The sequence below is a fragment of the Aquila chrysaetos genome, chromosome 9, assembly GCF_900496995.4.
Source record: "Aquila chrysaetos chrysaetos chromosome 9, bAquChr1.4, whole genome shotgun sequence".
NCBI lineage: Eukaryota > Metazoa > Chordata > Aves > Accipitriformes > Accipitridae > Aquila > Aquila chrysaetos.
In genome coordinates this window covers 34,904,824-34,927,788 of record NC_044012.1, presented here as the reverse complement: position 1 = coordinate 34,927,788, position 22,965 = coordinate 34,904,824, and the positions used below count along the sequence as shown (strand labels likewise).

At 37.5% G+C, this 22,965-nt stretch overlaps 1 protein-coding gene across 2 annotated transcripts in view; it reads right to left on the bottom strand.

The window, feature by feature from the left end:
- The window catches only part of ADGRD1 (adhesion G protein-coupled receptor D1), a 161,279-nt gene extending 144,620 nt beyond the window's left edge, over positions 1-16,659 (bottom strand). The window contains exons 1-6 of one of the 2 annotated variants that reach the window (XM_030026639.2): positions 16,644-16,659; positions 14,113-14,483; positions 13,980-14,016; positions 10,670-10,753; positions 7,291-7,386; positions 4,259-4,381 (exon numbers count right to left, since the gene is read on the bottom strand). In XM_030026639.2, coding sequence (XP_029882499.1) covers positions 4,259-4,381; positions 7,291-7,386; positions 10,670-10,753; positions 13,980-14,016; positions 14,113-14,181 — 409 coding nt within the window. In that variant the 5' untranslated portion in view covers positions 14,182-14,483; positions 16,644-16,659. Of the gene's footprint in view, positions 1-4,258; positions 4,382-7,290; positions 7,387-10,669; positions 10,754-13,979; positions 14,017-14,112; positions 14,740-16,643 lie in introns of those variants that run through there. The other variant, XM_030026640.2, reaches the window with a different exon arrangement.
- Between the last annotated feature and the right edge of the window lie 6,306 nt (positions 16,660-22,965).

The following is a 22,965-nucleotide window of genomic DNA, read 5'->3' as shown; positions in this document are numbered from 1 at the left end:
TTTCAAAACACAGGTTGCTCTCATATTTCCATATCCTCCACCAGCATCTACATATTTTTTTGATGTTCACCAAATGCCAGTGGAGCCAGAAATAGTACACTGACTGCTTCCAAGCTACTGATGTGCTAACTGGCTGCCAGCATGCCCATGCTTATTGAGTAGCATCCATTGCTAATTACACTTTAATTCTTCTAAGCATGTTATTACCTGTGCTTTCACACTTCAGTGCTCCAATAAGTACTGAAAGCAAAGAGCCAATGTAAAAGAAAGGGATAGCAACATATGCAGAGCCACAGTCAAAAATCTGAGGTCACCACCTACACAAAAATCAAAGAATTCTTCCCAAAATGCAAGGGTAATCCCGCAAGTGCACGTGATTAACTTTGTCCACAAACAATCCTGTTCAATTCACAGTAAATTTTACTATTATACTGTAAAATTGAAGGGCTCTTCAGATTGCACATTAGTGAAGAAATATGATTTCTCTAAGATGGTTTGTTTCTTTAATGAAGGTTACCTCAATAGGCATGACAAACACAAGTAGCAAATCAAACCTCCCTCACACTTCAAAAGTTCACAGCGACTCCGCTGTAGAGGTTCTGCAGTCAAACGCAATTACAAAGAAAATGGCTCGGCTAAACAGCTCCTAAAAATGTTCACCTCAGAATTTATAGTACAAAGTGCTAACAATAAAATCTGAGTTCAGAGCAGGTTGAGAAAAAGTTTATGAAGTACAGAAGTGGAAGAGGTTTTGCCACAAAGAATCATAATGAATTAAGTTGGCAATGATCCTGAAGATCACCTAGTCTAAACTGCCTGCTAGAAGCAGGGCCAATTTCAGAGACAGATCTGGTTGCCCAGAGCTCGGCTGGGATTTTAATGTCACCATGGATGCAATTGCACAGCCTCTCTGTGCAAACCATCCCGATGCTTGGCCACCCACATTGCAAAGAAACTTTTTTCCTTAGATCTAATCAGCATTTCCTGTGCTACAATGTGCCTGCATTGCCTGTCACGTTTTCATTGTGCATCTCCGAGACTGTTTAGCTCCATCTGCTTCTATCACCACTCATCAGGTGGTTGAAGACAGCCCTTAGCATTCTCTTTTCTTCATGGTGTAAGGAAAAGCCTCAGCCTCCCCTCCCATGTCATATTGACCAGCCCCCTAAGTCATCTGCCGGACTCACTTTGGCTTGTCAGCATCTTTTTTGTATCAGGGGACAAAAACGGGACGTCGTACTTCAGATATGCTCTCATGAGTGCTGAACGGAGGGGCATAATCACTTCCCTGAACCTGCTGACTATGCTCTTTTGACATGTAGTCAGAATATGTCTGGATGATTTTATAGTTAGCAGTTCTGCAGGCCCTCCAGGCAGTATGAACTTTGCCAAGTTACTACCAGATAGCCCAGCAAAAGTTAAGAAAGCCCTCAAACCATTATGCGCATTTCTTGTTAAAACCATAGATTTTTTTTTATGTGTTTCATAATTTTATGATTAAAGATGGAAAAGCCACAGACAGCTCACTACAGTCATCAGAAATATTCCCCCATGCACTACTCTCTGGAACATAATTTTTTATATTTCACATGTTCTTTTTGTCACATTAACTCAGCAGAAAAGTTAAAAATTATATTATTGCAGAATAAATAATTTAACTATGTAGTATCTTCCTAACTCATCTTTCTGTTTATCCTCATGATAGCACTCATCAATTTACATAATCTACATACCATTCCCTAAATGTTTTATACATGATAAAACAGCCACCATGGCAATGCTAATCAATTATCATTCATCTCCTAGAAATCAATCAGTATATGAACATCATCAATCTCAGTTTGCTAGATCTTGATGAATATGGGTTTAAAGCTATAAATGCTGTGAACTCCCAACTGAAGAATTTGAGGTCTGTTGTAAGCAAGTTGCAATACCTTCATCAACAGATAAGCCTGAGTTCATATTTCAGCTTCTTTACCACACCAGTAACAGGTTGAAACACTGATCCAACCCTCTTTCCAGAAAGCCATGCATTTCCCTCATATCTGCACACCATCCTTCACCACCCTAGTGAAAGGGCGACCAAGGCTGACCATGTTAATCTATTACTGCTATTAAATGCAATTCCTCTATCAAAGTGTCTCACAGTCTTTTTCCAGCACTTCACCACACTTCTGAAACGCATGGAATTGCTGTTATTTCTTTACAGGCTGAGACATGAAGTTTAAATGCTGCAGATAGAGACTAAGTTATACAGCATGTCTGCAGTGGAGCTGGGTTCCCCCTTTTTTGACTGTCTATCTTATTGGACTACCCTGTAGCTACTGATCATCCTGTAGCCACAAGAAAACTGTGGATCTAAATCCTCCTTATGTGCACTTGGGTTCATGAAATGCCAAAACTAAAAATAAAAATTTAAGTAAGGCACACAATAAACACACAGCTTTACGGAATGCTATGTTGTGCATAGGGCTGCTTTTTTAATTATTATTTTTTTATTTCAACTTCACATACGTTGACTAAATCCAACTTCTCCTAGTGTGTTCAATCTAATGATTAAGAGAACGTTCTCTTGCATCTTTCACAAATGTTTCTTTTCACTGAAAATGCCACTTTAATGAGCCCAAAACTGCTTACAGAAAACCAGTTTAAAAATTACGTGAGAAAGAAGGAAAGCAGAGAAAAAAAAAATGTTTCAGCGTGCAAAAAACAAGAAGAATTTGTTTTCTTAAGTCAAAATAACAGTTCTGAAATGTTATTAAATTTAGCCTAGAAAAAAATACTAGGATTTTTGTTTCATAGGTTGTAATATTTAATCTGAAAAGATTCCAAGATCATTTCAGAAAGCATTCCCTGCTCAAGTGTACTTAACACCAGTTTCACACAAATGCAACCAATAAACATCAAGGCATACTTAAGCAATAGGAGGCTTGAATAAAATTACATCTTACCATTGCCACAGGTTTTATTTGATTCGGAGGAAAACAAAGACACTGTCTTTATATAAAGGGGTGTTGGCGCTTTTTTTTTTAATACCTGCTACAGTGATTAAATATTTATTGTTTATATGATTGCTTCTCTTCACATTTTATCTGCTAAACATTTCAGTGGTTTATGTTTTTAATGTTCTGGTTTGTGAGATACTGGGAGTTCTCTGGTACTATAAAAATAACTTATTCTGATTATTATGTTATACTATAGATGTAGAAATAATATGACTTACTGATGATTTTTATTTTGCAGTTGTATAAAAAAAAAGCATGAAAAGATACAACATGTATCAGAAAATATACCTACAGTAGGATACTGAATTACTTCTTCTAATACTCTCAGGTAATAGCCATGTACCATCTGCTCTCTTGAGTTTCTCCTGCTTTCTTAAGAAGTTCATACACAGCTTTTGCTCTAGCAGCTCAAAAAAAAAAAAAAAACACCAACAAAAAACCTATTTTGAGTAATGTTACCCATTTGAAAAACGGCCAAAATCAATAAAAGCAAGAAATTTCAATGTTAACAATACTGCCTAAGCTTAGGGACTGCTGGAGTTTATGTATAGAAAGCCACCATTTTCAATTGATCCTTCCACTTCTACTGAATTTTAAAATTCTAGTGAATGTTTTATGCTAGTGACTAGTTGTATGTTTGGTTTGACAGTCATATACAGTTTTGACCATCTTCTATAATCGACACATCATCAAACCTGTGCCCCCCTATTCCACCTGTCATTTTGTGACCCTAGCCCAAGAAGAAGAAAGGGAGGAAAAATAGAGTGAAGAGATTTAAGCACCTACAAGGACAGATGGATTCCAAGACACCAGAGACTTAAAAATTTTGTTATCTCCAAAGATAAATCTAAAAAAAACCCCAAAACATTCCTGCCAAGAGGCCATACTGAAAAACTGTCTCCTAAATTTGAAACCTGGAGGACAACTTCTTTGTTAGTCAAACTGCAGTTCCTGTAGGAATTAATCTTGGTGCCACAGACAAGATTTTGGGCACTGTAAGCTTATTTCTGCTTTAGTTTGAATTAATTATACTGCAGATCATTGATCTGAGTAGTTGGTGATTAGTTCTAATTTAAAATGCAGTTAGAAAAGACTAAATTTTCAGCAATCAACACTCAATTGTTTTAAAAGTCAATAAAGTGTCAAGCTAGAATTTTAGAGAATTCATTCCAATGAAGAAAGAAACAATGACTATTGAATTACATAATTTGACAGCAAAAGAAAGGTAAATAGTAATTAATGAATTTACTAACCTTCAGGTCCACAGACTTCTGGATTACTAATGCATGAATTTTGATAGCTTCCAAAAAAGAGAAAGGTAACTCCTTTCTTTTCAGTGACGTAAATTCCTTTGTTCACCATTCCTTCTATAATATCTAAAGGAAAAACAAAACATAGTTTAACATTTATATAACTCAAAACTTCCTGGAAACATGATCTTAATAGACTCATACACCTCATATGTTTATTTTGTCACAACTATAGGTTTGCTTTTGTTTGGGTTTTTTTGTTGTTTTTCTTTTTGGTTTCTCTGAGTTTGGCAAGGATTTGTTGGTGGTTTGTTGTTTGTTTGTTTGTTTTTTAAAGAACCATACAGATAACTTGAAACTAAAGTTTGTAAAATTTATACTCATACCTGTCACTCAGATTCTTGATTAACTAAGACTGCTCAACAGAACCCATACACCCAAAAATTATTATTTCAAAGTAATCTGAATAAACCTTATGCTTTCCAGAGTTCTGAATACCAGACATATCACAGAGGTATATCTGTCTTACTGTTAGGCTGAGTTAGTGAAGAAATTTTTTAACCAATCAAAAATGTAACAGAATAGTGTTTTTTCCATTTTTAGAAAGGGAAATTTTGTCATCAGAAGCCACTTTTCATTAAAAAAAGAAAAAAAAAAAATCAGTGAAATATACTTGACAAGCTATATTCAAAAGGCAGAAATATGTATCCTTTTCAGACATCCTTTGGTATGGCATCATTGTCATTTGGAAAGGCTATTTCTTTGTCTAACATGGGTAATGACTAATTGTCTTGTGATTTGATTGTGAATTTCTTGTGTTCCCTCCTAATGAAAAGCACTGTTGATTCATGTCCTACTAGCTAAAGCAGCCGCCTTAATACTAAAAGAACATGACACTTGTTTACTACAGAAAACCTCACTAAGGTCTGAGAGTCCAGCTGATAGATGATGATGATGGGAAGTTCATCTCATTTGTCCCAAGGTAAAAAGAGGGACTAAATTTAACAATGAAGACAATAGGAAATCACAATCAAAAAATTCCACTGTGTTAAAAAGCCTGCATTCCACAGAATACAGAATATTCTATCATCTATTTCTGAGCAGAGAGAACGTAATTGTTCAGGCTGGAATTTCATGTTAATACCATTGCTTGTGATGGCAATTCTGCAAGGATTGTGAAGATTCAGGACCTTGGTTTTAAGACCCTTCTTTTTAAGACCAAAATTTCTTCTGAAAAAGTGTTAGGAGAAGAGTTGCTCCAAGGGGAACACCAGCAATGAGAATACAGTCTTTCCCTGCTCTGAGGTGCAGAAATTGCCGGCTAGGTGCTGCTTAATATTTGAAAATCTAACGATATCATAAGGGGAAATGAGAAAGGCACACAAATGGTCTAAAACACATGAAGGGTGGGACATAAGGGACTTCTCTCTGTATTTGTTATTGTATACCTACCTGACTTAACAGAAGCCTTTTGCACAGCAGGGCAGAGCGCAAGTCATGCCAAAGATGCGCAGTCAGTGCTAGGGACAGACCGTCTATCTAGAGTGATAATGACAAATACTGTTGTCACTGCTTCAGGATGGTGCATCCCTTTATGCAATGGGGACACAGGCAAAAAGGGCATCTCATTTTCAGAGTGTAGACAACCATCAGGCATGAGGACAGCAGTCACAGTGCTGGCCCATCTGTAGGATAATGCCACTCAAGGAAACGGCAACAGCGTGGCATAGCCTTCAGTGAATGTATGTCCAAATATTTTCTTAGTTCATTCCAAGTCTCAACACAAATATCACAGTTTTCAGGTATCTTCCCCTCCCTTTGAGGAAGAAGTCCTCAAGTTCTGTCTCTAATTGACAGATAAAATTTAGTTTCTTTTAAAAATTTGAGTGTGAATTATGGAGTGAAGCCAATGTTTCTAAGTTCTTCTTGAGTCACTTGACTTCTAAGTTAATCTAGCCAGAATAAATTCCATAAGGTAAGGCATTTCTGTTTCCATAGCATTTCCTTTGCCATTGATGTCATTCTTTTTAATGTTCATATTGAACATATCTTATTATGTGAGAACTATGCAAATGGTCTATAAAGCAGATAAGAAAGGACTGAAAGGAAGTAGGGTCATTTGAAGTTCATTATTAATAGAATTCACATTTGCCAGAATACTTTTACTGTTAAAGAGTAGAAAAATATTGGGTTTAGTATTCCAATATAAACCTCCTAGTAACTGGGCAGCCCAAATGACATTGGGCTACCATTTCTATCCTTCTCCTTAGGTCAGATTTTCCAGCAACTAGATGTCAGTTAATATCTAATTGTAAAGTGGACGAGAGGTCGTATTTCAATTGCACCTACACAAGTATCAATCCTAGTGACTTAAATTAAATGACTTTAAGCTTATAGTGGTGTAGATGTAGCTAGTTTCTAATCTGTCAGGTCTCTACCCAGAAAGTTGTCACTTTCTGTTCTCCCTTTTATCTCCTGGTGTGTTGATGTTTAAAAAAAAAAAAAAAAAAAAAAGACATATATATGCAGGTTTTTGCTTGCCTTTTTCTATAAAAAAGCCAAAAACCTGTTAATCAAAGATGTCATGATCTTACTTCCAGGCTTTGCAAATTTGCTTGCATTTGTCTTTCTTAATGTGTCCTTTTAAAATTACTATGAAATCGTGAAAAACAGATGGCTTCTTTTCCTTTTAACCTTGAAAGACAAGAAAAAAATCAACCTATTTGTTCTTATATGTTCCTCTGAAATATCATCTCTGTTTCTTTTAAGCTTAATACAAATACTTTAGGTTTCGGAGGACTACTGGGGCCCATCCTCCCTTGGGCTGCTTGGCATGGGGATGCCTCTCCCAGTAGTTGAGAGTAATTCAGGTAACACTGCAGGAGTGCTTTTTCAATAATGTATGCCGATGTAAGCATAAACAGACCATTACCACTTGACCACCTGAACCAAAACTCAGTGTTAACTTTGAATCCAATGTTACAAGAACTATCCAAGCTTGACAAATGCAGAACAAAAAATATGTAAATCCTCACCTACAGTTGCAGAGAAGTTAGAGTAGGCAGAGTCATTGGTATATACAAAGGTAGAGTTATGGGAAGGAAGCACAGTGAAGTTGTGGATTCTTAGAGCTGGGTGGAACAACAAAAGAAAATAAGCAAATAAGCAAAACAATGAATAAACACAATCAGTAATGAATTGACCAGTTCATATCTCTCAACATAGCACAAATCACAAGTGGCCTTTAAAATGATCATACAACCACTTCTCCCAAGAACTTGTATGCATGTGAATATTACACTCATTAACTATACAAGTTAAGTAAATACAGTATCACTAAAACATTTTTTTTTTCTTACAGTAACTTGGAAGAAAAAACCTATAAAAAAATACAACTGCAGATGAAGGGCTCTGAAATATAATCATGCTGGTAAGGAACTCTGCAATTAGAAAAAAAAAAATCATTATACTGGTGCAAAAGCTACGGGCAATTCAAGTCTCATGTCGAGTTCTGGGCTCCCCAGTACAAGGGAGACATGGACATACTGAAGCAAGTCCAGTGAAAGGCTGAGAATGCTGGGACTGCTCAGCCTGCAGAAGAGAGGGCTCAGGGATCTTATCAATGTGTATAAACACCCAATGGGAGGTGTAAACATAGTGCCACACTCCCCTCAGTTGTATCTAGTTAACAGATAAGAGGCCATGGGCACAAATTAAAATACAAGAAACTCCATATAAACATAAGAAAAAAACCCCCAACTTTTTAATATCTGACAATAAAACTTTATTCTCTTTTTTTTTTTTCTTATTTTGATAATGTAACAGTATCCTGCGCACTGTAATTTTTTACCCTGGACAGGCAACTAGAGCTTGATGGAAAGCCCATGAAAGTAGAGAGACAGTAATTTGGGATTTAGATCAACTGAGCTCCAGAAGGGAAAGGCAAATGCTCTTAAAAAACAGAATGCACACAAAAACCTCAAGAGAAAAATGCATGGAAGGGGGTCAGATGAAAAACCTGAAGACGGCCACATCTCTTTTTATTTGCTATATTTTAAGTTGATTGTTTCCCTTCAATTGCTTCTACTGCTGAGATAACCAAAAAATTAATTTGCTGACACTCTCACAACACAAACGCATTGAGAGATATAAATCTGGCTTCACACACAATGACTTCAACAAATAAAATGGATTAACATGACGGACAGATTATGATGCTTCAAGGATTTAAGAGGAGAACATGGAGTGAAAATAATTGCATGATATGATGAGTGGGAAAACAAGAAAGACTAGCAATAAACAGAAGAGTTGTGTAATCAGGATGGTATCAAAAACAAGCAAATTGTCACTTGCATTAGATTACAACAATAAAGAAAACTTTACTTGTATATCAAAATCAAATATCAGACAGATACATAAAACCTCTGTTGGAGGCAGTTGAAATAATATCTGTGTATTATAAGACACAACATAAGCAGCTGAGAAGAATTTGAACTATCCGCTACAACATTAAGGAAAGAATTCAATGTTGTCAGAATTGCACTGCAGAGAAAAAGACTTTTGGCTACTGGCATCCTCTGCAAATAATAGTGAGACAAAGTCCTCCAAACTTTTTTCAGCAAAGTCATGCAGCTGGCTCATTTATGAAGTTATTTAACACAATGTCATAATAGGAGTCAAAGGAGATTGCTCATGTAAGCCAGACCCATTCCTCTAAGTGAAGGTTTGTAGGATCAGGAACTTTATATGTTCTGCTTTATCTCTTCCAAGATACTACTGAAAAGATTTCTGAATTTTGCTGAAATAATGTAAAATTTAACATAATTTGAAAAACAATCTAACATCAATTGTCATTTTTCCAAGAGCTATATTTTATATATTGCTTTCAAGCACTTTCAAAACAACTTCATTGTAATGAGTGCCAAAACAGCGCTAGATATGGAGTGCTTTACTCTTCTTGAAAACATGTGAAGTCCAGTGTCGGAAAATTACTTCAACACACTGTTAGAGAACTCATATGGTAACTTTTTGTAAGCCAAATTATGATTGTATTGAAGTCAATAGGAATACTGCCATCAGCCTCTAATGGGAGCAGAATATTGCCCAGATTTATTTCTGGTCAGCCAATTTCATTCCTTTAAGAAACTTTGTGGAAAGATGTGTCAAAGTTTAAGCTTAAAATGCTTGAACACCTCTGGAATAAAAGGTTTTAGATATTTATGGATCTTTTTCCCACTTAGAACAGAGATTGATATTGCCATTTTTGTGCAATAAATAGCAATAACTTTGCACTTCTGTAACATTTTTCATATAAGGTTGTAAAGGTCTAAATCCTGATTTAATCTTCTGCAGTGATCTTTCTGGGTGAAGATATTACAGTCACCAGTAGTAACACAGCAGCTATTCCTTGCACTAGTACAAACCAGTTTAGCTCAACTGCCAAGGTGGTCAGCCATAGTGTGAGAAATACTGGGGAATATACATCAGCCTAACTTGGAATTGGCTAAAACGTCAGAAGAGAAAAAACAGTTCGTGTGAAAATTACTAAGGGACCTCTGGGCCTCAGAAGGAGGCAGAGCATAGCTGAAAATTTCATCTGAAAGGAATGGCCCTGCAAGCCCATAATGCTGCAATGGGATACAGGGGTTCGGCCGAAGCTCCATTAATTACATCACCTGCACATCCCCAAGAAGCCCCACCCCGCTTTTTGGTCCTACTGTGAAACACCAGAACCAGCAAACTGCTGAATCCAACCAGACTGCCTTTTAATATCATTCCCTCTGGGATCCTTCAGTCCTGACAACTGACTCTTTCAAACCAGTGGGAGTTTTGCCCTTACCAAAACTCTCTTGATTTTGCCCTATTGGAAAAAATTTGAACTAATGCTGCAATATTGCTTTTAAGGAAACACCCAAAAGCAGATAAAAATGAGTAAGAAGTATTCAGATAAGAGCTTACACTTCTTTTTCTATAGATACTACATGCAATTTTCAGAATTGCATGAAGAATTTGGGCATTTAACTCCTTCGTAAAAGCAAAAAGAAGCAGGCATCTTCACTGCTGGCATAGCCAAAGATGTCAGTCACTGAGTGTATTAGTGCATGTTATGCATGTACCAAACCAACTAATAACAATGTGATTTCAATGACTCTTTGGATCATAAACCTTTTCTCTTTATAACCTTAACAATGCATAGACAGCCCATAAAGTGTCTGAGAATACTCTATAAAAATCAGTTCACAAATACAATATCATTTGGAAATGGGAGCACTGCAAAAACATTAACTGAAAAAAAAGAAATCTCAACTGCTGTGGTAGAAAAGCTAACCCCTTTCATTTCTCCTGCTCCCTTTCTACTTACAGACTGCCACAAATACTTATGTTATTGCCATTGTCAACGAATCCTTTGTCTACCTCCATTCGTATCCCGAAACTCATGAATTCCATCCACATCTTCCAGTGGCCAGTAATGGGAAGCTGATGCGAGAACTTTGAACCCTTTCAAGAAACACAGATGAAAAGGTTATTAAAGTAAGGACCAACAAGGAGTGTAATAAGTCTCCACAAAAGAGAACAATAACGGAGGTCAATACGTTAAGTAAAACAAGGTATTTTATGTAAATCAAGTATGGCACATAAGCGAGATCATAAATCAAAATGGCAGAGTAGATTAAAGCCATATATCTGATTGACCACTGCCGAAAACTTGTTTTTTAAACTCAGCTGATTTTTATTTTAATTGCACTTAAAATGCGTAACAATCTCCGACTAAATCTCTGCTAGTGTATCAGGTGGCATTCGTTGAAGTAACAGTTGAGGAGTCATTCAAGAGTAATTTCAAGATTTTACCAGGATTTTAAACACACTGTGGATAGTACAAAGCACCGAGAAGGGAATGCACGGGGGAATGTTTAGCCTCTATAGCATACTACTTCTGCTCCTGCCTCCTCCATAGGTAACTCAACACTCTGTAGTTCAAGGGAATAGAAAATGCTAGAGAGCTCCCAGGAATCTTATCCTCTCTCCAAAACCCGGTGGAAAACCAGTGCATAACACATCGGACAACGGAGAGAGCAAGTATTTATATTACACCGTATCTGTAGTTCTTTGCCCTATAATCATTTTTCATTCCCAAGCAATCTTTCAAGAACCTGAGGTGCGAAGCTGATAGAGATAAGTTTGTTAAAAACCACTTCAGCTGTCATATAACATACAAAAGCTCCTCGCACCTAGTGTGCAAGCTAAAACAAATCACAAGCACTGTCCTTTGACATTTACAGCTTATCCCACGCCTTTCTTCACTCTTGAGATCAAAACAGCTTGCATATTTGATAATTATTCTATCGTTTTAACATCCTGGATACAAACAGGATTTCTTTATTATGGATATGAAGGTGCAAAAATTTTATTTCCATCCTTAAACTGCCTAGCCCCAACAGTGGAGATCAGTTTGATGTCCTCCATCCTCGTGGTATAGTTTCAGAGATGTGATGGAGAGGACCCTAAGGTTTTTTTTAAGAGTGCAGACCTGAGAAAATTGCTAAACATCACAACAAGCAATTGTAGACCTGAGAGCACGGAACTAAAAGAAGCTCTGCATCTTGCGAAGATACACGAACTACTCAGACTTGCTTCCAAGCTCAGCTATACCAAAGATAGCTAAGAAATGATACATAATTGACCAGGATCTGTTATTGGCCCACCTAACTAGAAATGTTTGTAGTTGTCATAGAGGTTTTCCCGCAGAGAGCTAGCATAAGCATAAATAGATAAGATGAGGATGTCTTTAGAGAAATGGATGAGATTCTATGGCTCTATGTTTCTTTTGAATATTTGGAAGATACAGAGAAAGGCACAACTGCTAACAAAAGCACAAAGCTACCGACAACACGAGAGAATAATGACACAGAATAAGCATGTACAAAACCCATCTGAAAACTCCAAGCAACCCAACTAAGCTGAGCATGGCAAGGCACACTGAGGAAATGGGATATAGGAACAAGGTGTTTTGCATTTACATAAACTAAATCTGGGTACGTGCTTAGTTCTATCTTCAAAGAACATATCCTGGCTGCTGCAAAAGAAATGAAAGTTATAAATTTCTATGGTATTAAAAGCATCCACATAGGCTACCTGTGCTAATATACCTCCATCCAACTTTCATCAAACTACCAGTTCCAGAGCACGGAACATGCCTGCTGTTTCACAGTGTACTTATACGCAAATATCCCTTGCTCCCATTAACATCTCCCTTTTGTATCAGGGGAAAGGTACAGATTAAAGTTAAGGGAGGTGATAGGAAAAAAAATTGAGAAAAATAGAAAAGAAAAATCCCAGGAGAAAATTATTTGATGCCAGAAAACTGCATCACAACATGACACAAATCTTTTAGTAGTAGTAGCAGCAGCATCATGACAAAGGCATTACCATGGTTGGCGTCAAACTCGTAAGGAGAAGCCATATTCTAAGGAGCTTACATTTAAAAGCTGGGAAAAAATGGGGGGAAAAAAAAAGAGAAGGGAAATAGAAATACAGCAAAGTGCCTTGCTGAAAGCCACGCTGCCTGTCAGTGGCTTTCCCAGCTCCCAGTTCTGAACTATATAAAGCCATGCTGTTACCCCACTTCCAGCCAATCAGCCCTGAGAAGACCTCTGAAAACAAATACCTGTTGCTTTGAATTCAACTTATACTTGCAATATCCTTTCAATAGGTAACCGCACTGTGTTTAGAACAAAATCACAGGACTTGTTTACAGCCTAGTTCAAATCCAGAAAGCATTGCTCGCAGTTATGCTTACACACACACACACACTGTACTACAAAATAAACGTTGGGTAACTTGCGCCCTTATAGCAGGAGGCTTTTTCCCCCGTTATTGTTCCATCAGCTAGAAGCTAACGATCTTCATCTATAGGAAATGAGGCTGTATTTCTTTGTTTTTGTGTGAAGGTAGAACAAAAGAAACTAATCGGGCTGAAGCTACTGCAATAGCAGACAATATGGCTTTTCCGCATTGTTCTGTATTTTATTTGAAAATAATTACATATGGTTAAAACTTAAAAGCACAAAGCAATACATGAATTGGTAAAGCAGTAAAATTGTACTTGTACACCACCATGAGGCTTGAGGTTAAACTATTTATATAAACACAAGAATTCTGCAGTTACACACAGAGACCCCAAATAAGCTTTGAGTAAGTTTTTTCTACATTGAAAACAGATGAGAGATCCTTAATATGCTCTATAACCGATTTAAACTTAAGCATGAAGGCTGGGAGGAGGGTAGATGCCTTGAAGCCATGCCAAAGTACTGCAAAGTATACAAGCTGGCATATCTAACTGTAAATCATTGAATTGAAAATGCTGAACAGCAAGACATTGAGGAAAAAGAAAGAAAATAGTCTGTGTAGAGGTCTGATTCAGAAACTCATGCTCAAAAAAAGTAATAATAAACAAACGGTGTATATAGGATTTTTCTACATATCAAATACAAGCCATTTTTCTCCAAATACATTTCTATGCAGATTATTTACCAGGTAGGTTACTGAATTTAAAATGACTGGGACAGTACGATACTTTACACTATTACATTTTTAATACAGAGCTGACATTCAAACGTAGAATCACAGTTTCTTTGGAGCTGCTAAGAAAATGAAAAATACAAACCAGAAAAGCAAATAAATATTTAAGCACATTGTCATAAAATGTAAATAGAACATTCCTTACCTGGGTGTTTGGGTAGCTGGGAATAGTTTCCATACACCTGCACATAAAACATTAAATAATGAGATATAGTGGGGCAAAACTTGTTAAAAGGAATCCAGATATATCTCAATAGTGACCATATTAAGAACGTTACCTGATATTTGTACTGAAATAAAATCAGCAAAGAATAATGACAACAGAGCAGAGATAATAAATTCTCCATGGTCTATTTAAGGTTAAAAGTACAACTGAAATCAAATTCCTGTAAGATTTCAATCATAAGTTTTCCTTTGCTACTTTTTGTATTAAAAGGGACATTTTCCATGCAGGTTCAAAAGTCTGTTCCTTCAGTGGTGGCAAAATATCCTTCCAGACCCTTTAAGTAGTATTTGCTTGCTTCACACTTTGATCTCTTCATTTAACTATAAATAAATTACCGTGATTGGAAGAAAATTAAAAGAAAAGTGCATCAGATCCGAAAGTTGTACTGTTCCATGGAAAGAAGTCAAGTATTTCTGTTACAATCTGTGCCAAAAAGAAAAGATCTTGTTTTCAACCTTCTTCCTATGGTTGTCTTTTCCTTTCAATTACTTTCACATTGTCAGAGATCTGAAGCCAGTTTTAGTTCTGCTAGCAAGAAAATGTACTTCCTTATAGCACATAGGGCATATAACTCTCACTATTTCCTCAGAAACTGAGCTGAAAAGAGTTGCTAACTCCTCGCTTGTCCAGCTCACGTTTGCACCTCCATCCCAGATCTTTTTGGGTGGAGAGCAAGCCTGAGTGATGTCATGCTTTCTTCTCAAACTTTGTCCCATTCTGGTACTCTATTTATATCACGTTGCTGCTGTCTCTTTTCTGGGTCCTAACACCAGCCAGCTAGGAACAAGTGGAAACAAGTCAATGTGCTTCAGCAAAAAGAAATCACTGCTCTTAGCAATCTGCATACTTAAAGAAGAATCAAAGCCAGAACAAGTGTTCATAAGTCAAATGCTTAAGAAAAATAAAACAGGTTTTGGACAGAAATTTGTGAAGGAAAACTAAGATCTATTTGTTAAAATAACTGACTGCATGTCTGTCTAAAGAAGTGTGACCTTTAAAAAATATTGCTTTAAATCACATGGCACTCTGAGGGATTAATTTTACTACAACTCTATCAAGAAGGGGAAACTGAGGCATTAGCCATTTCACTCATTTTCTCAAAGTTGCACAACAGAACAAGTAAAAGAACTAGGAAAATAGTTTTATAGTGGCCATTTTTTTAAAATAAAACATAATGACATGTAAGTATTTTTATAAGAGCCTCCTAATTACACTCTGAACTATGTCACATATATTAACCATCATTTTATATGTAAAAGAGAAATAGCAGCTAGGACTAGGTAATATTCTTCATTTAATCTTCTCCTCTATGGCAAAATTTTCTTTTCAGTTCCCTCCAAGTTCTTTTTTTATTTTTAGTGAAATAAACTGAAAGAGTAATATTTGAAACAAAATTTGATAAGCTTTCCATCCCTGTTCATCTCTCCCCTGCATTTCCATATCCACCCCTTCTTTATTCTCACACAAGCCATTTAAAGGTGATGCAGGCAAGATCAGGAACTAAAAATCAGAATCAGACCGTGCTCATCTCTCAGCAAAATTCAAATTCTTTTATTTACCTTTTCTTTTGCCAAAAGCTATGTCAATAGATTAGATCTTATTTTCAGCCCCAGATGCTTACTCGTGCAGCAGAACATTCTCTCCGTAAAATCAATGGACACACGAGATACTGATCTATAGAAAAGTGACCACGCGTTCCTGTTTCCATGCATGCCGCTGCCCCTCTATGACTTATCTTCCGACCTAGTTATCCTTCCCTCCCCTCCCATCCGCTTCATGACTCTTGGCCCCATCTCTTCGGGTCCTTATATCAGCCTATATTTGCCTGGTCCCTTTTCTTAGCTCTATTCCTTCCAGTATATTAGCCCTCTTACATGTCTACTTCTTAATCACAACTTCTGCACCAAACTCTTGGCTAGAGCTGATTGTAACTTCTAGGATGAAGCAGTTTTCTACTGACACTTTATATAGAGATTATATAGCTGGAAGCCCAGCAAGTCTGATAGTAGCTGTGGCCCTGATTTACCCAGCTGGCTCCCCAGATGTATACTGGACTTCTGAAGGTTCTGGAGGTAACTAGCTCCTTGCAGATGACTGGCAAGTAGATGGGACTCCAGGGTCGAAGGACTGAAGAGATCACAATTAATTTTGGAAACCTTAAGACATTCATGCTGCTTGAATGCTTCAACGTCACCAAAGTTTAACATTACAAAATTTCAGTATTGAAATAAAGTGCCTATTTTGTTTGTAACACTGATTTAGGACAACAAAATAATTTTGAAAATTTTTAATTTCAGTTCCTATAAAAATTCAGCTTCCCACTTCGTTATAACCAGTCTGACTTTTGCTTATTTCCCTGTAGGTTTTTTTATACTCCTTCCTCTTTACTGTTAGCCACAAACTCCTCTATATCCTGAAGGAAGAGGAGGAATTCTGCATCACATACTGACAAGTAGAGCCACCCTTAGAAATAATAGAGAGCTGCCACCAAAAATCCTGAGAAAAGCTAAAATGTGAAAAGAGAAAGACAGGAATTTGAAATATTTGCCAAGAGGGGCCTGTCAGGGGAAAGAATATGCTTACCAAAACAATTGTGAGAATCCAAGCAAACATGTTCACTGCCAAAAATTTCTGTGGAAACAGCAAATTGCAACCAGACATTGGAGATTATTTGCAGAAACAAATTCCGAATTTATTCCTGTGATCTTCTGGAAACCTGATCTGAAAAGTCACACTGCTCCCACCGCAGACCAGAGGCAGCACCGGGCATCTAGCGTGCAAACCAGAGTTAACTGATCCAACACATTGAAGACAAACAATCACAGTGGATTGCTCTTGAAGAACCTGCGGATTAAATAACGTTCATTTAAAGTACTCGCATGTCAATAAAAGCACAAAGGTCTGCATATGCTGGGTAACTGGGCAGCCTGCGCTGAGCCCGCTGGAGAGGTTTCTCCCCAGTTCAGCTCTCCCACCCTCTGCCCTGGGGCCCTACTAAGGGAGTAAGGAAGGAGAAAGCTGTGACCCCCCCGTTACAGTACTGGGGGGGTGCGTGAAAGGCCTCTAGCTTTTCTGTCCCACTTAAGCAGAGAGCAAGAAAAAGGCCAGAGAGCTTGGACATTTGCTGACAGGTAGAATGAGTTCCCTAAACAGAACAGAAAGCCTGAGGATCTGTAGCAGCAATCAGACGCTTGCAAACAGCACTGGGAAATTATATGCCCCAAGTTTCTCTCTCTCCCCCCCCCCTTTTTTTTTTGGGGGGGGGGGAAGCTTTCAAAGAAAAAGGTTTAACATAAAAGAAAGATCAGTCATTATATGTTGGTTGCAACACTTTCACAGCAATGTGAGTGTGACCTATCATGCAATAATTAAACTTAACTTTCAGTTTCAGCTTTCCCAGTTCACCTCGTGTTCAGCAGGATGATTATATTATTGAAACAGAAAATTAGCAAATGCTGTAGCCGACATTTACAAGGAAATGAAAAATAACCCTAAGTTAAAAATCTTTATTGCTAACTATGTAAATACAAGCAGAGAGAATAATCCTTTAAAGAATGTTTTACGCTGCAGAAGACAAACAATCTGTAATACAGTTTTCTTTCTTTGTTTTCATTGGAATCATTAACTTCCCACAAGAGAGCTGGGGCATAATTGGGATTGAAATGTTTTAACAAACATCTTAGAAAGGAGTATTTTAAGAATAACTCTGACATCTATATTTTGTAAAACTACTCTAACATCATAGTCTCTACTAATGCACCAATAAATATTCTGGATTAAAATGACTCCCTGGTCAAACTATTTCTCTGTCAGTAATAGAAATTATTAACAAGGTGGTTACAGCTGATATATCAACACCCATTCACTTAAATTTGAAATTTTAGTGCTAACTTTTCTGGCTTGTTACAGACATCCAAGGTAAGTAGTTGTAGAGCTGACTATTTAATTCACTTACACAAACCCCCCCACAGTTTTGTAAACTAATTCAGCTGTCCTTTGCTACAGGGAACATCCGGGGCAACTCTACCAGCTCTCTTAGAACTACTCAGATGTACATAGGTGCAATTTGATTAGATTTGCACACCTGCAAGGAACCAGAACAAGATCCTGTGCCAAACTTTCCACCTTCTCAATACACACCTTTATACCAGCACAGTTATTTTTGTAATGAGTATAAATTATTTACTCACAGAACTCTAAAGCAGAAGCAGTTTCACAGATAAAGGGGCCACCTCTAACACAGTGTATTACCTTTTCTTCATAGGATCTTATTCCAATGTAGAATTGTGAGCCCACACCAAAGAAGAGTTTTGGGTTGTTTTTTTTTTAATCATCACTTTGGTGATGAAAAAGTCATTCCTAAACCTATGAAGTTGGCCTTGGACAGGACTATAGCAATGGGAAGGTCTTGCACTAGCTCTCAGACCAAGTTTGAGATATTCACTACAAAAGCAGCACCTTGGCACCGTGTTTAGAAACTCTTGCAGAGCTCACACTCAACAGGAAGGTCAAGGGCTTGGTGAACAATGTCCTCTCCCTCCAGTTACTGTACAAGGACAAAATACAATACAGGATGAAGAACCTGTCCCTGCTGATAACTGCACTCCCAACATTCGATGGAGAAGCAATCAGTGTCATTCACCTGGTCCTTCTTTGACTTGCACGTCCCTGTCCCACAACCTCTGTCTGACACCTTCCTACGCCAGGGACTGCTCCCTCAGCTGCTCAGTAGCCTTTTTCCCCCCATTCTAAGGTTTAACTGGCTGCAACTGAAGCCACTTTACCACAGTTCAAACAAACATAAACACCCAGATCCAAGAGTTAAGTTGACAGTACAGCTTACAGGCAAGAAAGAGAGTTCAAAACTCATTTCTTTCTACTAGCTACATCTCCTGTATTCAAAGGCTGTGGGTATCAGTGTCTGCAATGCAGACTAAAAGCTGTCTCTTCCATTGTATGGCTCATTTCAGCCTTTCAAAGGAGCTATGGCTCAGTCTACACCAGCTCAACCCGTAGTCACTAAGACTACAACTCCTACTTTGATCTTTAAAAGAAGCTATCCCCATATCATGACAGACAGGTCCATCTTGCATTTGGCAGTACTTAAAAGCACCATAGTTTGAAGGGTTGGGTTTTTTCCTTTTCCAACCTCTCACTTCTTCTTTGAAGGGAACTAAAAACGACCAGTAGAGTGAATTGGCTGAAAATATTTCTCTCAAAGTATTTTGTATGTAGGTCATGCCTTTTATTGGGTATCTCAAAAGACTTAGCACTTAGTTTAGTAGCTCTCGTTTTTATAGTGTAGGTAATTTATATCATAAACAAAAATTTAAAATGGCGGCAATAATTATGTGATTTGAAGAGAACTGCTCATCCAGGTGAACTGGTTATCTAGAACAAAATACTGCACATTGGTTAATATTTTGATTAGCAGTTCCAGCACATTTGTCATATTGTCACAAGTTTTGCTTATTTAAAACAACTACTGCTATTGAAGCAGCTTCTTTCAATTTTAGCAAATAAGTCCTTTTCTTCCTCAAAAGGACAATTTTCTCCTTTTTTTTTAGAATTTAACACCATCTAAAGATGGCCATTGTTCCAGGCTGCCCAAAACAAATTCTTAATAACATCTTCATATAGGGAAAAAAAAAAAAAAAAAGAAGAAAAAATCATTTGCCAGCTGCACCACCCTTAAACAGATTGAAGAATATGTTTCCTTCCCTGTGTTCTTCCTTTGTGTATTACAATAAAATCATGATGATAAGCAATACTAATTGGCAAAATAACTATGGAAGATTCACTTTAAAAGACATAACACTAACTCCCTGGTTCTAGAGAGAAACAGGAAAATACAAATCTCACTCAAAGACAGAAGATTGTTGCTTAAATTGCCAGCTTGTTTAAAAAAGCAACAATTTATTATTTTAAATAGTATCATTGTTATATTAATCTGTATTGATGTATAGGATGAGGAAGAGGAAGAAAAGGCTGAGTCCTGCTTTCCTAAGGTTCCCAGCACACAAATCCTCTCTTTTCCTCATGGAACGTAGTGCACATACAGCTGTGGTAACATACTATAGCCCTTTTCTTGTGTGCTGGAAGAATTACATGGCGTCTGTTCTCGGGCATTTAACAACTACACGCCCCTTTTCATTGTTATCCCTTAGATAATGCACATCAGGGCTATACTTAACTACCAGTCAAAATCTAGTTTATGGTAAGTTTTGTTTAAACTGAAAAATTGCACAGCCTCCTGTGCTTGCATAACTCAAGACTCTGCAATTCTAAGCAAACCCAAAATATACAACTGAGGGGGTTTTTAGTTCTTATTTTGAAAACTGTTTATTCTTGAAGATGTGTCATCATCTCATGTTACCATACTAAGCTCTCCATAGACAGCATTTGCTACAATCTCTGTAACATTCTTTTAAATGTTAACCATGCAGTGAACTGTGGATGCCTACAAGTGAGCAGTAGGAAGCACCTTGTACCCATTTTCTTCGAACATTAAAAAAAAAAAAAAAGTAGTAAATATTTGGTCCCTTTTCTTTTAGCACTTTCCCAAACAAATAGCTAGCAAATTTAACAGAAGGGGTTTTTTTTTCGGTTTGTAAGTTTTCTCTAGGACTGCAAAAATTGGTCAGCAGCATTGGTTGCTTCTCTTTACATTGAAACTTCGAAAAGAATAAACCATGCATGAAGTGCATTTTTATTAGAAAAAGAAAAGAAAGTTGTATAGTTAAAATTAAGAATATGTTTTCTTAACAACAAAAGCGTGGCTGTAGCCCTTATAGTAGCAGAAACAAAAAAACCTGTGGGTGGCACAGGCTGGCAAGCATGATCTATTATAACCAAGGATCTAATCGGTTTTGGTTGCTACACTATGCCAAAGCTCACTCAGCTTCACTTCTATTATTCTTTATGCAATACTTAATATGTTATTGAGCTACAGAACTCAAATACTTATTTTTGCATTAAGAACTAATACAAAATTTAATTTTATTTCATATCTACCTTTTCAAGTCACCTGTTGGAAAGATGTTGGGTTTTTTTTTGGGTTTTTTTTTTTTGGGGGGGGGGGGGGATTCAATCAATCAGAAATAAACTCATCGGCTTTAAATTCCCTGGAAAGAGCCATCATTTCTAAGGTTCATACACTGCCTAGACTAACAACAGTCTCTTCTGGGTCTCAAACTTAGGTGCAACAACTGTCAAAATAATAAACATGAATGGATGCGTGTTCTGTATTTACACACAATATAACACACAAATAATTCACTACATAAATGCAGGTTAAGAAACAGATGGCTAAGCAGGCCCTTCTTGAGAAAAATAATTTGGTGTGCTTGGCGGGGGGGGGTGTCACCAGCAGAAGAGGGGTCAGGAGTGACAAGCCAGGAAGAACAGAGGGACATATGAAGAGAATCAAATCTGTTTTGCCACACTCATTGCAGAGGAATAAGATGTAGTAAGGCTTGGTATTAGTGTAGAACAATGGAGTGAAGGCTAGAAAGGGCTATGCAATCTCCATTATTGGATGTCTTGAAGGACAGGCTCGCCAAACACCGGTCAGGGATGCTATGAAAACAGTCAGTCTCACCTTGCAGCATGATGATGAGCTAAATTAGTTCTTTTGGTCCATTCCAACTGTATTTTGCCATGATTCTGTGACTTCTGAGATCACTGATGTGTTTGTATATTCTCCTTTTTCATTTTTTCCTCATAGTCAAAACAATATTAACTTTGGCTAGCATCAACACCAAGATTATCAGTGCAAATCCTGAAATACAGTAAATTTGAATTTCCAATACATAGCAAAAGAAATATCCACACAAAACCCCTTGAGGAATTATAAAGAACAATTTCAATTAAAAAAAAAAAAAAAACAACAAAATAAAAGCAAGACCTTCTAGACCTTATAGGAAAGGATTATGCATAAAGATTTTGTCCAGGCTATACAAGCTAGTATTGCCTTTGAAAGAATGCATGGTATGGGAGGGAAATAGAAGTTGTACTAGCATAAGTAACAGTTACAAATACATACAGATTTTATTAGCATCTGTATTACTGTGATTAACATGAGGATGATTCTTGATAAATTGCAGCTTCTCAGAGTTGTCACTTTCAATAGCACCAACATAATGCTGACTGAGCAGCTATCAAATGTGATGTAACAAGCTATTTCATGAGCTCTTAACTAGGCGCCTGACTCTGGTAGGAATCCACCTGCACAAAGATTGCTGCTGCTGAGCAACTCAGATGCTTCTCAGATGCATGAAGAGACACAAAAGCTATGAAAAAAGCTTCATAGGTAGAAGAATTTCAGGCATTACAGTTCTTATTTGCACAATGCCATCTAACTGTCCTGGTTTCAGCTGGGGTAGAGGTAGAATTTTCTTTCTAGTAGCTGGTGTAGTGCTATGTTTTGGATTCAGTATAACATTGATAGCAACAACTGAAAACATCAGTGTGTTAAGTAGTGTTCAGACTAAGTCAAGGATTTTTCAGCTTCTCATGCCCAGCCAGCAAGAAGGCTGGAGGGGCACAAGAAGTTGGGAGGGGACACAGCCAGGACAGCTGACCCCAACTGGCCAAAGGGATATTCCATACCATGTGACATTATGCCCAGTATATAAACTGGGGGGAGTTGGTGGGGGGGGGCAGGGGGGGGCAGGGCAGGCAGATCACTGCTGGGGAACTAACTGGTCAGCATCAGCGAGTGGTGAGCAATTGTATTGTACATCACTTGTTTTGTGTGTTCCAATTCTTTTATTATTATTCTTTTCTTCCTCTCTGTCTTATTAAACCATATTTACCTCAGCCCATGAGTTTTATCTTTTTCCTTCCTATTCTCTCCCCCATCCCACTGGGTGGGGGGGAAGCGAGCGAGCAGCTGCATGGTGCC